Genomic DNA, 16,040 nt, shown 5'->3' with positions numbered 1-16,040 from the left:
TTTCTCCATTGGAGAGGCTGGTGGTTTCAAACTGCTGACCTTGATGACTCAGTCCACAAGGCTCTTATCTTAAACACAGTCACCACTTAATCAGTATCTGTTGGTTCACTTTCATTAATCATCACGTCTTTATCCCATACTTTGGAGACTAATGAACTAAAGCAAAGCTTCTTAAACGGCGGGTCGTGTAACTGAATGGGAGTCTGAAAAATTGGGCCACAATAAAGCTTTCCGAATGCTCATTGAACAAAGATTCCTCCAAAATCAAACATGTAATACATCGGAGACTTTCCTGACAGCACTGGCCTGTATTGCAAATTTCTTGGGCAAAAAGTGGTTGAGAGGAGAACACATTTAAGAAGCCCGGAGCTAAAGAACTTCAGGACTTCTATGGCAACATGCGGGTGAGAAGACTTAGTCAGGTGGAAATGTTGACTCAAGTGAACGAGACAAGCAGTAATTTCTAGTGTACTCAAGAAAACAATCTGGAAGGATATTAGCAATAATCAAAACAATATGCTTTCCAAGACTGGTAGGGTGTCTGATGGGTGAGAAAAGTATCTTAACCAGGCCACTCTGGGTGAATGGAAGACAGAGAGGCAACGGGTTCAATTATGAATGCTCGCTGGAGTAAAGTACAACGCATGGAACCCTCTAATGTGAACAATATACTTATAGGCTTAATAAGGTTTTGTTGTTATTTTGGTTTGATTTGGTATGGTATAGTTTGTTTTTAGAAGTTGGGTTTAACAAGTGCAGGACTGTATCTAAATGCTCACTTAGGTGAGAAAAGGTGAGAGAGAAAACGGAATGGAATGGAAAGTTATTTCTAAAGCCATATGCATAAATATGCTGCCAAGCTAGGAGGGGAATGATTTTCCTCATTTGTTTTGGCACTCAGGATGTATTTTGGTTCTGCTCCAGAGTTTAGCATCAACAAAATCCCATAAAATTAAGCTATTTGTTCTGCACAAAACATTTTTAAAGGCAGTTAAACAACAGGGTGTAATGTTATTTCCAAATTTTTGTTACCAAAAGAGAGACACAAGCAAGAGGTTAAGTACACATCAATTCATCACAACACTCCCTGTAATATAATTTAATCATCCCATTGCACATTAAAGGGCCATTTACTATTCTTGTATATTTCAATGGAGAAAAATAAAATAAAAAATAAATGGCATAGTATTTTTTTCTGGACTCCCTATTGCGTCTCATAATTATACCAGGATTAGGATTTAACGGCTTATTATTACAAGCTGTTACGACAGTCAGAAATTTAGAGGGGCAAGAACAAATTAACCACGAAGGAATAATTTAACAGTCTAAACAAAACAGATCACTTCCTTTGCTTTAAAAAACATTAAATAGAAGTGTCCAGTTAGCATTCCTATTTTTATCAAATTTACTTGTGACAAAAACACTAGTATTATTTTACCCATTATACTCTTCCTAATTCCATTATCCTCATAAAAAGTGTTTGTTTATATTTTGCTCTCCCCTCTACATTTCATAGCTCTATATTCAGTACTGATGTCTATTCAAAATTATTTTAATTATACATCTTATAAATAACAATAGAAGCAAAAACATGTATTTAGAGTTTAACATCTGAAAGGAGTTCTGTCTCTAAATGTTAGTCAAGAACCTAACTCATTTCTTTGTTAGTGTTTATGTTTTCATTCTTAATTATAGTAACTGTCATTATCCAAATATTCCATATTCTAGGATTATAATCATTTGGCCTACAGTCAAGATTTACCATATATACTTGTGTATAAGCCGAGTTTTTCAGTCATTTGGCCTACAGTCAAGATTTACCATATATACTTGTGTATATAAGCCGAATTTTTCAGCACTAAAACATGTGCTGAAAAACTGGGGTTCGGCTTATACATGGGTCAGTGGTACCCTAGTGAGGTGTAACATCTCGTGGGTGATTGTCGTTCCTCTGCTGTTTATTCAAAGCCCTGCGGACACTGCAGGGCTTTGAATGTTTGTTTACTCACATCCAACCAAGCAGAGCCGTCCTATGATGTGGACAGCTCCAATTCGCAGAAGCACCCGTAGTGATTCACTTACTCCGGCAGCTGAACTGGCAAGGATGTGTCTGTGGCTGCGCTTCGGCTCTCCCCTCTGGTCTCTGTGTTAATTCACTTCCTGCAGTTCCCACCCAAGGCTTATACTCGAGTCAGTCAGTTTTTCTGGTTTCCCAGGTAATAATTAGGTACCTCAGCTTATATTCGAGTATATACGGTAGAATAGAAAAACATACTCAAAAGTATCTGAACTAGAAAATTTCATACTTTGTAACTTTATTGGTATGAAGCAGTTATCATTAAGGGTAATATGGGTGAAAATTTCTCATTGACTATTATTATTATTATCATATAATTTAGGCAAATTATATTTGAGTGACTTTTTCCCAGTCAATAACTATTAAATTCATTTTTAAATGGATGAATTTGTTTTCATCTTTGACAAGATAAAGTTAAATAGTAAAAGGAGACAGATTTTTTATAGAGCAGGTTGTCTAACAGAGCTATCATTTGTACAGATGTCCAAATTACATTGAATATTTTTTGCTTAAACAAGGTAAGAAAAATTTTAGCTTAAACGGCAATTTGTAATAAGAAGCAGTTGATCCAAGTTGATTAAATTAAAAGTTTATCACTCTACAAATTCTATGATTTCCCATAAAATATAATTACATAAATATGGCCATCTACTTCTTCATAGAGTAGAATAGAGGTTGTTCTATGTCTCAAATTATTGGTTAGGATTTCCAAGGAATATATTTTGTTTTTTGGGTGGTCTTAGCATTTCTCAAATATACAGACTTCATGAGACTGTAGAGATAGAAGCTAGTCAATCTCTGCCTGTTTCGCTCCACCATACTGCCAAATGTGTGTGCAATGCCTAAAAAATGCAAGAACCCCTGTAATAAATTACATTTGTTGCTGATTTCATAGAAAGAGGGGAAAAGATAATATAGACCAGAGAGACATAACTAATCCTTCGTAAGGGTTAAGTTGATGTAATTCATAGCACATGGAAGAAGGGGCTTTTCACAAAAGAAACGGTGTCTCCATTGTAACAAAGAAGGAGTAGAAAAAGTCCATGGAGGAGACTTCACAACAGGAGAGTGAGGATTAACCTGTGAGAGGCTTCCAGTTCCTAAAGGAAGTTACAAATCAAGTCTTCATCTTCCCCAGGGAGATGATCAGGACTACTCCATCAGGACATACCTTTGTTTACCAAAGCACCCAGGGGAAATCCCAGTCCCTCATTCCAAGGACTAATACCCCTAAAAAGCTCCATACAGGCCCCAAACTAGCCCCAACGTTCACAAACTTCTCAAATCTTTCTGTTTAATTTCACTGTCTCTCTTAAGCAAATTCCTCTGTAACATCAATGTTCTTTGACTTTGAATGTACCTTTACCCCCTTGCTCATAATTAAAGCCAGATTATTGTTTAAGACTACACTGTTTCTCTAGCAGTCTTCTCAAATAGTGATGGCAAGTTGACCCTAGCCATCTATATGTGATGTAAATATTTCACTGATCTATCTTACTTGTTAACAAAAAATTTCCTCTCTATAAAATCTCTCAATAAAAATTTAAGACAAACAAAGCCCACATGGAAGAAGCACTTCAGCCTGCATGATCACGAGGTGCTGAAGGGATCAGTCATCAGGCATCAAAGAACAAAACATCATATCATTGTGTGCTCACCACCCTGATATGATCGCTGAAGACAAATGGGTGCATAATAAACAAATGTGGCAAAGAAAGCTGATGGTGCCCAGCTATCGGAAGATATAGTGTCTGGGATCTTAAAGGCTTGAAGGTAAACAAGCAGCCATCTTGCTCAGAAGAAACAAAGTCCACATGGAAGAATCATACCAGCCTGTGCGATCACAAGGTGTTGAAGGGATTAGGTATCAGGCATCATCAGAACAAAAAATCATATAATTGTGAATGAGGTGGGGAGTGCAGAGTGGAGACCCAATGCCCATTTGTAGGCCATTGGACATCCCCTTATACAAGGGTCTCGAGGAGGAAACGAGTCAGTCAGGGTGAGATTTAGCAACGATGAAATATACAACTTTCCTGTAGTTCCTAAATGCTTCCTCCCCCGCCTCCCAACTATCCCAATTCTACCTTACAAATCTGGCTAGACTAGAGGATGTACACTGGTACAGATGGGAACTGGAAACACAGGGATTCCAGGGCGGATGACCTCTTCAGGACCAGTGGTGTAAGTGGCGACACTGGGAGGGTGGAGGGAGGGTGGATTGGAAAGGGGGAACCAATTACAAGGATCTACATATGACTTCCTCCCTGGGGGATGGACAACAGAAAAGTAGGTGAAGGGAGATATTGGACAGTGGAAGATATGACAAAATAATAATTTGCAAATTATCAAGGGCTCATGAGGGAGAGGGGAATGGGGAGGTAGGGGATAAAATGAATAGCGGATGCCAGGGGCTTGGGTGGAGAGCAGATGTTTTGAGAATGATGAGGGCAACGAATGCACAAATGTGCTTTACACAATTGATGCATGTATGGATTGTGATAAGAGTTTTATGAGCCCCTAATAAAATGATTAAAAAAAGAAAGAAAGAAAACCATATGGACATGTGGGTCACCATGACTCAGGGTGGACTCACTCAAGAAAAAAAAAAAGTTGTACGAGCTCCCAGTAAAGTGATTTTTAAAAAAAAGAAAAAAGACTATTCCACCCAAAATATCATTGAGACATCCAAGGAGATTGTTCAAGCATCATATATGTTACTCTGATTGTTTTATCTGATTGATATGTATCATTGAAAAAGTATTTACATCTCATGATAAGTAATTTTACTTAAATTATTTAATTGTTTTGATAAAAAAATTAACACAACCTTAAAAATAAAAGCCTAGCTACAATGAGACTCATGATCACATGATTACATCAGACATCATCCTTTACAATTAAGGTCCCATTAAAAACAAAAAATCACTTAGATGACCATCAATCTCCTTGCAAAGATGATTCATCCATCTGTCATCAAAGTCAGGCAATGCCCTATTCTCCTTTCTTTCAATGAGCTGGTCCTTGAAGTCAACCTCAGCCGCACATTTTTATGTGACTGTCTAGCCCTTGCACTATCCAATACACTGACCATGGCAGAAACTGGTTACTTGAAATGTGGCTGCTGTTGTTAATGGTTGATGAGCCCGTTGAGGGTGGAGGTCATTTTTATAACCACGGTGTCGGTCTCTCTTGTTGAGGGTCTTTCTCTTTTCACTGTCCTTCTACCTTATCCCACACAGCATCCTTCTCCAGGTACTGGTCTGCCTGATCATATGGTCAAAGTATGAGAGACAAAGTCTCACCCTCCTCCCTTCTAAGGAACATTCTAGCAGTACCTGTCCAAAACAGATTTGTTCCTTCTGGTAATCTGGTATCTGTAATAGTCCTGACCAACATCATGACCAGAGACCTCAATTCTTGTTAATCCTTAGTCATTGACCAACGTTCCCCCAGGCATAGAAGGGGACTGGACGTAGTATGGCCTGGGTCATACACCTTAGTCCATAATGCAATATCTATGCTTTATAACACATCAGAGACATGTTGAGTTGCTTTTCCCAATTCAAAGTGTCATTTGATTTCATAGGCACAGGTTAGAAATATAAGTAAAATGAAATTCTTGACTATTTTATCTTGTCTCTGTTTATCATGATGTTGTCTACTGAGGATTTGTTTTATGTTGAGCTGTGATTCATAAGGAGGTGCTAATCCATTCTTACAGGCGTTCTTCACTTTCAGTAAGCACTGTTGTGCTGTCTGCACTGTGAGGTTGTCCCATTCTGCTGCTGCATTCTTCTACATATTTTTCAACATTTTGGATTTGCTCAGCATGAAGACTGAATAAATATGCTGGAAAAAAAAATACAGCCCTGACATGCGCTTCCTAAATTTAAACAGTGAATCTCTGTTCAAAAACCCATCTCTGGGTCAATGTACAGGTTCCACATGTTTCTTGATCGGTGTACAGTTTCCATACGAACACAATTAATTGTTCTTGAATTCCTATTCGTTGCAATTTTATCTATGATAAGTTATGACCGAGACACGTCAAAAGCCTTTGCGCAGTTAATAAAACACAGGTACGCATCTTTGCAGCCTTCCCTGCTTTCAGCCAAGAAGCATCTGACATGGCTCCACATCCTCTTCTAAACCCAACCTGAATTTCTGGCAGTTCCTTGTTGATGCACTGTTGCAACTGTGATTGAAATATCTTCAGCAAACTTTACTTGTTTATGATGTTAATCGTAACTTCTGATAATTTTGGCTTTCTATTGAATCAGTGTTATTTGGTAGCTGTCTTCCATTTTTTTTTTTTTTAGCAAAAATGAGCAAACACTACCATCACTGCCTTTATTTATCGAGCTGTCTAAATTGGAATTCTGTCAATTCCTGGAGCCTTGTGTTTTTGCTAGCAACTTCAGTGCAGTTTGAACTTCTTCATTCAAACCAACTGATCCTAGATCCTCAAATAGTTGAATGTCAAGCTACCATTTCGGGTTCAGTGCCTTGATCCGTCTGTCTTCTTTGAATGCCCCATGCCTTTCTCCTTATCTCTCCCTAAAGCCCTTCATATTGTGGCCTGAGGTTTGCTTTTCTTCTTCTTCTGCGGTTCTTTCTGCCTTTGGTTTTCTGACTCCAGATCTTGGCCCATTTCATTGTAACATTTTATCTTCTCAAGTCACCTTGTGGACCCTTTTGTTTAGTCTTTTAATTCATCATTTCTTGCTCTCACTTGAGTTACTCTGCATTAAAGAGAAAATTTCAGAGTCTCTTCTTCTTTCCACTTTGGTCTTTTCTTTCACTTCTGCCTTTGGAGTGGCCTATTGCTTCATTCCTGTGGGAGGTCCTTGACACCTGGTGACAATTTGTCCAGTCTGCAGTCACTCGTGTTCACTGAGTCAAATCTATTCTTCAGATGATCTCTAAATTCAGGAGGTATAGATTCAGGGGAGTATTTTGGCTCTCACACTCATATACTTACCTAAATCTTCTCCAGTTCTAACTTGAACTGACATGTTAGCAAGTGAGTCCCCATTGTACAGGGTGTCTCTAGTCTTGTTCTGGCTCTCCACCCCCTTGTTCCTTTCTATGGGGATATTCGGTTTCATTCCTGGGTGCTCAATACGGTGAGTTGCACGTGGATAGTCCTTGATTACATGCTTGAAAAGCCATTTGCAGTGAATCAATGGTTAGTCTCGGAAATCCCTATGATGTGATAGGCAGCATTCTCTCTTTCACCAAGGCCATGGCTTCCAATCACTGACCTTTTTTATTTGTTTTCAACTCTGGCATTCCAGTCACCAACAATCATCAATGAATTTTGATGGCATGTTTAATCAACTTCAGAACATCTTCGATTTCCATTTCTTTCTCTTGGGCCTTCGTATTGTTGTCAGGTACCATTGTGTTGGTTGTGACTCACGGTGACTCTTTGTGCAACAGAACACGGCCCTGCCAGATCCTCTGCTGTCCTCACAACTGTTTGTACTTTTGAGCTCAGTGTTGCAGCCACTGTGTCCATGTAGCGCATGGAGGGGCTTCCTATGTTTTCTCACTGCCCCTCTGCTCCACCCAGCAGGATGTCCTTCTTTAGTGACTGATCTCCCCTCATCACACGTCTCTGAGTTGTGAAGCACATCCCTGAGACAAAGTCTTGCCATTTTTGCCTCTAAAGAGTGTTCTGGCTGTACTTCTTCAAGACAGATTTGTTTGTTCTTTTGGCAACCCATGAGACTTTCAATATTCATTGCCATCACCATAATTCAAATGCAATCGTTCTTCCTGGGTCTTCCTTATTCAATGTCTAACTTATCACACTTTCATATGAGGAGATTAAAAATACTATGGTTTGAATTAGGTGCATTTTAGTCAAAGTAACATCCTTGCTTTTCAACACTTGAAGGTTTTGTACAGTGGATTTACCAAAGCAATGCATCGTTTGAGTGTCTGACTATTGTTTCCATCAACATTGATTATAGATGCAAGCAAGATGAAATCCTTAACAACTTCACTCTCTTCTCCATTTATCATGAGGTTTCCTGTGGGTCCAGTTGTAGGAATTTGACCTTTGTGGTTGCTAAATAAACTTGCATAATAGTATTATTCTGTAGGGACGTGGTTATTATTATTTCACTGACAGCATTGTACTTCAAGATATATTCTTGGAATTCTTCTGGAAGGTTTCCAGTGACATTATTCCTTTTCTACTTTTCATCCTAACATAGGATATCACATGTATCCTAATTTATAATAGTTAACATCAGTCCACATTGACGTCTCCAATTGCCTAGATTTCTTAATTATTAATGGATGTTTGCAACTGTTTCTTCTCATCTTGAGTTGATCCCTAAAAGCTTCACTGCATCCATGTCACTAACTCCATCCAAGTCAGCACTACTTCAAGGAGACAGTTCTTCTCTAGTTGTATATTGTCCTTCGATCTGAGAGACTCATCTTGCAGCACTATACCAGATAATCTCTGCCATTCATAAGAGGGTCAATGGCCTTTTATTTTAAGAGGTAGATCATTTTAAAGAAGTAGTTTTTCATAGTCTGGAAACTATGTTTAAATCTATCCACCAGGGGTACCCTTGTTGGTATTTGATATACCGGTGGCATAACATAGAGTATCACGGCAGCTTGCAAGCCACCACAGTATGACCAAGTGACAGAGGAACTGTGTGATCATACACTACCAAGTAGGAAATGCTTCTTAGCAAGAGAAATGATGTCGAGGGACAGAGAAATGAGACAAAAAATAGCTGTCCCTCTCAGGTGAGATTCTCATCATTTCATGGTCTGTTCAAAGGTGTTTATTTTATTATCATTCTTTTTATCCTAAGTTTAGAAACTTCTATATATAATACAGTACAGTTTACAATGCATTAAAGACTAAAAAGTGAACAGGAAATGATGAAGTAGATAAAAGTGGCTCTGTATACTCTTTAAGGTTATTTAACCCTATGGGAAGGGATAAAAAGATCTAGCATCAGGTAGATACGAGGCTAAAGAAGGATTAGCTGAGCAATTGATGGATTGATTATGAAGCGTCTGAATCCTGCTTGTGGAAGTTTGGAGTAAATTGAGTGGTTCAACTGGTCATGACTTTTCCTTGATGGGATATCTGCCAATGTCTGGAGTCGGTTTTGTGTCTCATAACTGGACGAGTGTTGGGAGGATGCTGCTGGCATCTACTGACTGTTGTTTTAATATGTATGTGCCATGAGGTCAGGTCCGCCTCCTAGTGACCCGATGAACAACAGAATGAAACACTCCCAAGTCACGCACCATCTCAAGGTCCTTCCTGAGTGTAAGCCCATGGCAGCAGTCACAGTGTCGATCTAACTCATTCAGGGATACTTCTTTTAGATCTAATTGAAGGTCTTCCTCGTGTATGCTAACCGATTGTTTTACTGAGGTTCTTGTCATTCTCAAGGAATCGGAATCTCCTGATGGCACACCCCGTGTAGTAGAGGTGAAATCTTGCCAGCTTTCCTCTAGAGCATGCGGTTCTCAACCTGTGGGTTGTGACCCTTTCAGGGACGAATGACCCTTTCACAGGGGTTGCCTGATTCATAACAGTAGCAAAATTACAGTTATGAAATAGCAACAAAAATAATTTTATGGTTGGGGGGGTCCCCACAACATGAGAAACTGTATGAAAGGGTCGGAGCATTAGGAAGGTTGATCACCACTGCTCTAGAGCATTTGGGGGATACTTCTTCCTACATGGATTTGTTTATTCTTTGACAGTCCACAGCATAGCTAATATTCTTGGCCAACATAATAATTCAAAGACATCAGTTTTTCTTCAGTCTTTCTTAATGTTGTCCAGATTTTGCATTCACATGAGGCAAAGGCAAATACCATGGCTTGGGTCAGGTGAACCTTAGTCTTCAAAGTGACATCTATTGAGTAGAGAATAAAAATGCTCCTACTAACTACCATGTAATGCACAGGGCAGTTCACCTACAGCAAAGAATAATAACGCATTTCAGTAGTGCAGATGTTGAGAAAACTAGGGTTAGAACGAGGGAGAAGCTCAATCATGTGAGAAGGAGCAAACAATCCTGGGACTGAGGTCTGAGGTAAGACAGGCGAAGAAGGTGGCCCAGGAGGAGACCCAGCACTCTTCCGAAGCTGTAGTGCATGAGAGAACTGACCTGCAGTTGAAAGTCAGAAACAGAATGTGTATGAAGTCTGCAGAATAAATCCAAACTCGCTGTCATTGAGTCAATGCTGACTCACAGCGACCCGCTGTGTGTGTCCGAGACCATAAGTGTCACTGCAGAATTGCTGGTGGTCTCACACTGTCGACCGTGAAGCTCAGAGTCTAATTATGAAGGGTCGCTCTCTGTCATGCTTGCTACTACTGAAAGCGAACACAAAGAGTCTTTTTGGAATTTAATTGCTACCCATTTTCCTGCTATCTGGCAGGAAAAGTACAAAATAACAAATCCAGTGGTGAGAAGTTCTCTCCAGGGCCTCCCGGCTCCTCTGGGCACCTGCTGCCCTTGCCAGGACCCTGAGCCATTTCGAGATGTAGGAATTTGAATGGATTCTATTTCTTGAGGTGGCATGCTAAATAATATAAACTTGAGCTCCCACAAAAGGAGGATTTACCCTTCGGTGCAGGAATGTTATCAAATGGAGTCCTTTTTATCTAGCTCCTCCCTTGACGGCCTTGTGCGAGGGCACCCTGACGTGTCCGTGGCCGTACACAACTGCACTTTGTTCCTTAAGACGCAGTTCATAAAACGGAATCACTTTCCAAGGCTTCTGCCCTGTCTCGTTGTCACAGGTCATTTCTTTCATTAAAACCAGTTTTTATAGTATTCAAGGCCTGAGGGTACCATAAGGCCGAAGCAATAAATGAGAATAAATAGTGATTCAATTTCACCTACTGTGAAGGAGCGTCAACTTTCAAGTTAGAAATTCCTGTTTGATCCACATTCCACATAGGAATCAAGAGCTCAGGAAAATGTTTACAATATTGGGTGTACATAATAGAAACCTCCCAAGTTTGCTGTAAATTTGGATTCCTGGCTCCTACTCTATGAGCATTGTGTGATCTCAATCGTAGGACAACAGTTTAGTTAAGAACCATGTTTAGTGTGTGCAAAGTTTCTTAATCTTGTGGGGTGCCACATCCCTTGGAAGGAGTAAAACCAGGTCTTTCTCCTACTGAGCTGCTGGTGGTTTTCAACTGCCGACCATGTGAATAAAGCCAGCTCAATGGGTAACCACTACACCATTAAGCCTCTTAAGTGTATACATATATATTAATAAATGTATATGAGTGCATGTATACTCACACACGCATATAAAAAACCCACTATCGTACCAATGCTGCATCACAGTTGCACTCTAGAACAGAGTATAATTGCTCCCTAGGGTTTCCAAGTATAACTCTTCACAGACGCAGATCACCTCATGTGTCATTCATGGAGTGTTTGATGGATTCGAACCATTGTCCTTCTGGTTAGCAGCTCAAAATTAGCCCAGCACACTACTGGGACTTCTTCTCCAATATGTATATAAATGTTTGTGTGTGTACATACACATAGTAACATATATAGTGATTAATGTGCATACACACAGAGATACCACTATATATACGTTTATTTTTAATTTCATGAAAACCAAGGACATTTTTCCAAGAAAAAAAATTTTAAATGAATACCATTTGGCTCAGTAGTAAATACTGTTTTCCTAACTAAAATAGTGTAAATGCTAAAGAAAGTTAAAATCATCACCTCCCTTTAGAGAAAGGCAGATTTTCTCTAAAATCAGAGATATTGAAGAACAATGCATGAGCATTATCTCAAAAATTTGGAGTAATAACCAGAAGAAATGGTAAAACCAATTTTAAAATGTTTCCCCTAGACATTAGTAATGAAAGGATGCTAATTTTCATCTTCATTTTTAAATGATTTTAAAATATAGATGCAACTTACTTTGGCAATAATAATAACAAATTATAAAGAACATAATTGCATAACTTAGCATATACACAAGAAAGACTTTGGTCTAAATATTCCAGGATGTTTAGGGTAATTCTAAGGTCTGGAGAAAACATAGTTCAGTTCCACTCTGCAGAAGCAGAGATTATAAGAACCATTTTCTTCATCTCCATGGTTAACCTTTTCTTCAATGATTTGAGCATCTGTCTACTTTAGTATCACACGTTCACCCCCTTGATTTTTTGAACATCCACATGAAACATTGACACTGCCAATAGTAATATGTCAGCTAGTGATATTGAGGTTTCATATCCCTATTTTTCCAGCTTGGATTTGGAAGTTAATAAAATCCAAGGCGAACGCTGGTATTTCAACAGGCTCCAAATTTCAGTTTGAGGACAGAGGATGTCATCAGTGACAATCTTGTCATCGTGCAAGAGGAAGGCCAAATCCACCCATCAAAAGTCTTCAGGGAAGGCAGAGATCGGGTCGTGTTTAAGAAGTACAAGAGTTCATACGTGATGATTTTATAAAAATCACCTCAAATGATTTCACTTAAAATGCATTCTTTATTTCAATAAAATAAGTACTTTCTTAATCTCAAAGTGGCCAACACAATGAGCACAGTCAAGAGAGGACATGCCTGCAGGGAGAGATTTCTTTCCTTTCTTTCTCACTGAGTACGGTTCGGTGTTTCCCTACCTCTTTGTAGCCCTCAATGATTTTCTCCAGGCTGAGTGAATACACAAGGTCCCTGCCTCCCAGGAAGAGTCGCTCCTGATACTCATCCAGCAACATCGCATGGAGATCCAGAGATCCCAAAGGGCTATGGAAGACTGATGTTCTGTTTAAATCCAAGAGCTCTGAAACGCAAAGAGAAGTGTACATTAAACACAGGAGGAAACACATAGATCTTTTGAACATTTTTATAGCTCCATGTTCATGCCCATTGCAACGGTATAATTAAACATTCATCTTATCATAAATATAAAGACTTTTACAATTTACTCTTCAAAAAGGTTAAACTTTAGGACCAACTAAGAATAATCCTTAATGTACACATATAAAATCTTAAGTAAGTTTATGGATATAAAAACATCAGTTAGGTATAATAAATGTGCAATTTGCTTTCTAAATATAAGATGTATAAAATAAGTGTAATATGTAAAATGATGTGCTAAGTTATATGTAGGATACTGTATATAAGATAACGATCACATTTTTTAAAATATGGAAGACAATTTTAAAGATACATTTATAAATGATAGCTACCATCCATAAATTTTCATTTGAAGTGCTATTTGGGAAAGTCATCTCTTATAATATTTTAGGCAAGCTAAAGAACATAAATCTAAAATAAACTCTTCAAAAACACACCCTTCTAATTCCAGGTGAGCACCAAGTCAGAAAAATAATGTTTCTGCTCTAATTGGTTTTGAAAGTCATATCCCAAATCAAATTGTCCAAGTCTGGAAGCTGTCAGGGTTGCTGCTAATGTGGGGAGGTACCATGCAGCCTTCAGTACAGTGGAGATCACTGATAAAAAGCATTATTTTGGCTAGTGTTCTTGCATTTTATTGTAAAAATTAAGAATTTGGCAAACCATCTGTATGTTTTAATTTGTTTAATGTGAGCATTTTGCCTCATATGGCAGTTTAATATTAAGACTGGTAATGTGATGTATGAGAGGTTTTAATTAAGAGAGAGATAGATGTTACATCCAAGTCCCTGTATTGCAGAGAATTCCTGAAGAGGTCTCTTGAAAAATGCAGACAAGTTAAAAGATGGCTTTACTGACCTAATGTCAGTGTCTAACGCATCAGACAGAGAAGAGAGACTCTGAGAAACCAGGACACTAAATTCCATGAAGCAAGATGAAAGGAGATAAATGGCATTTATAAATATTTTAGGCTTCTTATCTCTATGAAAATGAGAACTGAAATACATTTTCACCACCTTCAAGAGTATCTTCCTTGTCTATATCACTACTCCTCAGCCATTGATGCCCCAGATTTTATAGAATAGTGGCAAATTTCAAAGGGGTAGCTTAAAATAATCACAATGAAGTGGACAAAGATGTAGAGTTCGAAAATCAAAAAGGGAAGAATGTGCTCCACGTGTCTCCAGAGGGAAAGACAGAAGGGAAACATATCGAGATTCAAATGACAAATTGAAGGAGTCTCTACACAAACAAATAAATAACCTCGGAAGTATAAATAGAAGGGGGAAAGAACACGGAGGGCCACTGTACCGAAAATAATTGGCCGGCATCCATCTGTCTCGGGATGCAGCATATGATCAAAACCAGTGATGTTTACGAAGAAGTCTAAGGTGCACTACAGACATTGGCAAAAACAGGGCTCAGACACTGAGGGAATACCAATGAAGGATGTTCAACAAAAGGAGGCGATAGAGTAACAACACACAAAGCAGGCAATGCTGGAAGTGCTCACTCACCTCTCTATGCCAAGAAATTTATAAAACAGCTAACTGGATAGCCAACTAGTTCAAAGAATGTTGATCCAATGGAATGCAGAAATTGTCAAATAATACCGATAAGCAAGTAAATCCAAAATGGAAATGTGTTGCGGAGTCATTTAAAGTATAGCACTTCATGTATTTGACATGTAAAAAGTACAAAGGAGTGGTTAATAACCAAGTCTATTTTAACACGTCTCATTTTAAACTTGTCCAATGGAAACTCGTTAAAATATTCATTTTTGAGTGAATTTTACATATTTAAATGTTTTACGGTTAAAGAAGTTTTTTTATTTAAGTTATAAAGGACTTTTGAAAATTATTAAGCATGATTCATTCATATTGCCTCTGAGAAAACTGCTGCCAAGATATGATTGGATATATAAAATTGAATATAGTGTACATGCCTTAGGCAATACATAAAGACATTTCATTGCATTTATAAATTATAAAAATGTTTCCTAGAACAGATTGTAGACGCATATTATAAATTTTTAAAATCCAATGAATAGGCAGTATTTTTTCTTTGAATATTCCTGTAACATAGTGTTCTAAATAAACCAAACTCAATGGCTTGAGTCCATTTAGGGCAGGGTAGAACTGCCCCTGTGGATTTCTCACTGTAATGTTTTACAGGAGTCGAAAGCCTCATCTTCTCCAGCAGACTGGCTAGTGTTTTGAACTTCAGACATTGTAGCTAGCAACCCAACATGTAACTGCTTCTCTCTCTCTCTCTCTCTCTCTCTCTCTCTCTCTCTATATATATATATATATATATATATATATATATATATATATATATATATATATATATATATATATATCCCCTCTCTTACTCTCTATTGATATATATAACATATATATGGTACATGGCATATATGTGGTATATATATCATATATGGCATGATATATAATATTGATATTAATACTATATAAGACAGACAAAGCGATTTTGTACACACACACTGGTTTTGCTTGTCTTGAAAACTCATTCTAACACAAATAGCGAGACTTCTTCATTTCACACACGTTAAACTTATTATCAGGAGGGACCCGTTCTCAGAGAAGGACATCCTGTTTGGTAAAGCAGGTCGGAACAATAGAAGAGAACGCTCAGCAAGGTGAATTGACACAGTGGCTTCAACATGACTTCAGCATAGCAGTGCTTTTGAGAATGGCATAGTATCAGGCATGGTTTCAGTCTGATTTCCACAGGAATTAGAATGACCCAAAGCTACAAAAAAATTTTTTTGAACAAGAAAACAGACTTGTGAGCTTTGTTATTAAAAAAACATGAAGGATAGGGAGAGTGATAGAAATCACTACTGTCAATTCAAATAGCTGAGTTCTTGCTGTTTCTGGCCCATGTCAAAGTGCAAACATTGCTAAAATATGTTCTTTATTGATAATGGCCCCATCAAACAAACAAACAGAACTGTTACCATTGAATTAATACTGACGCAAAGCAACCCTGGGTGTTACATCGTAAGGTTTGTTTGTTGGTTGGTTGGTTTGTTTGT

At 38.2% G+C, this 16,040-nt stretch overlaps 1 protein-coding gene across 1 annotated transcript in view; it reads right to left on the bottom strand.

The window, feature by feature from the left end:
- SEMA3E (semaphorin 3E) overlaps positions 1 to 12,849 on the bottom strand; it is a 136,777-nt gene extending 123,928 nt beyond the window's left edge. The window contains exon 1 of the mRNA XM_075557357.1: positions 12,745 to 12,849. Within this exon, the coding sequence (XP_075413472.1) occupies positions 12,745 to 12,840 (96 nt within the window). The 5' untranslated portion in view covers positions 12,841 to 12,849. The remainder of the gene's footprint in view (positions 1 to 12,744) is intronic.
- Between the last annotated feature and the right edge of the window lie 3,191 nt (positions 12,850 to 16,040).

Source organism: Tenrec ecaudatus, chromosome 9 (genome assembly GCF_050624435.1).
Source record: "Tenrec ecaudatus isolate mTenEca1 chromosome 9, mTenEca1.hap1, whole genome shotgun sequence".
NCBI classification, from domain to species: Eukaryota; Metazoa; Chordata; class Mammalia; order Afrosoricida; family Tenrecidae; genus Tenrec; species Tenrec ecaudatus.
The sequence above is the reverse complement of the archived record's forward strand: the minus strand, read 5'-3'. Positions and strand labels throughout refer to the sequence as shown.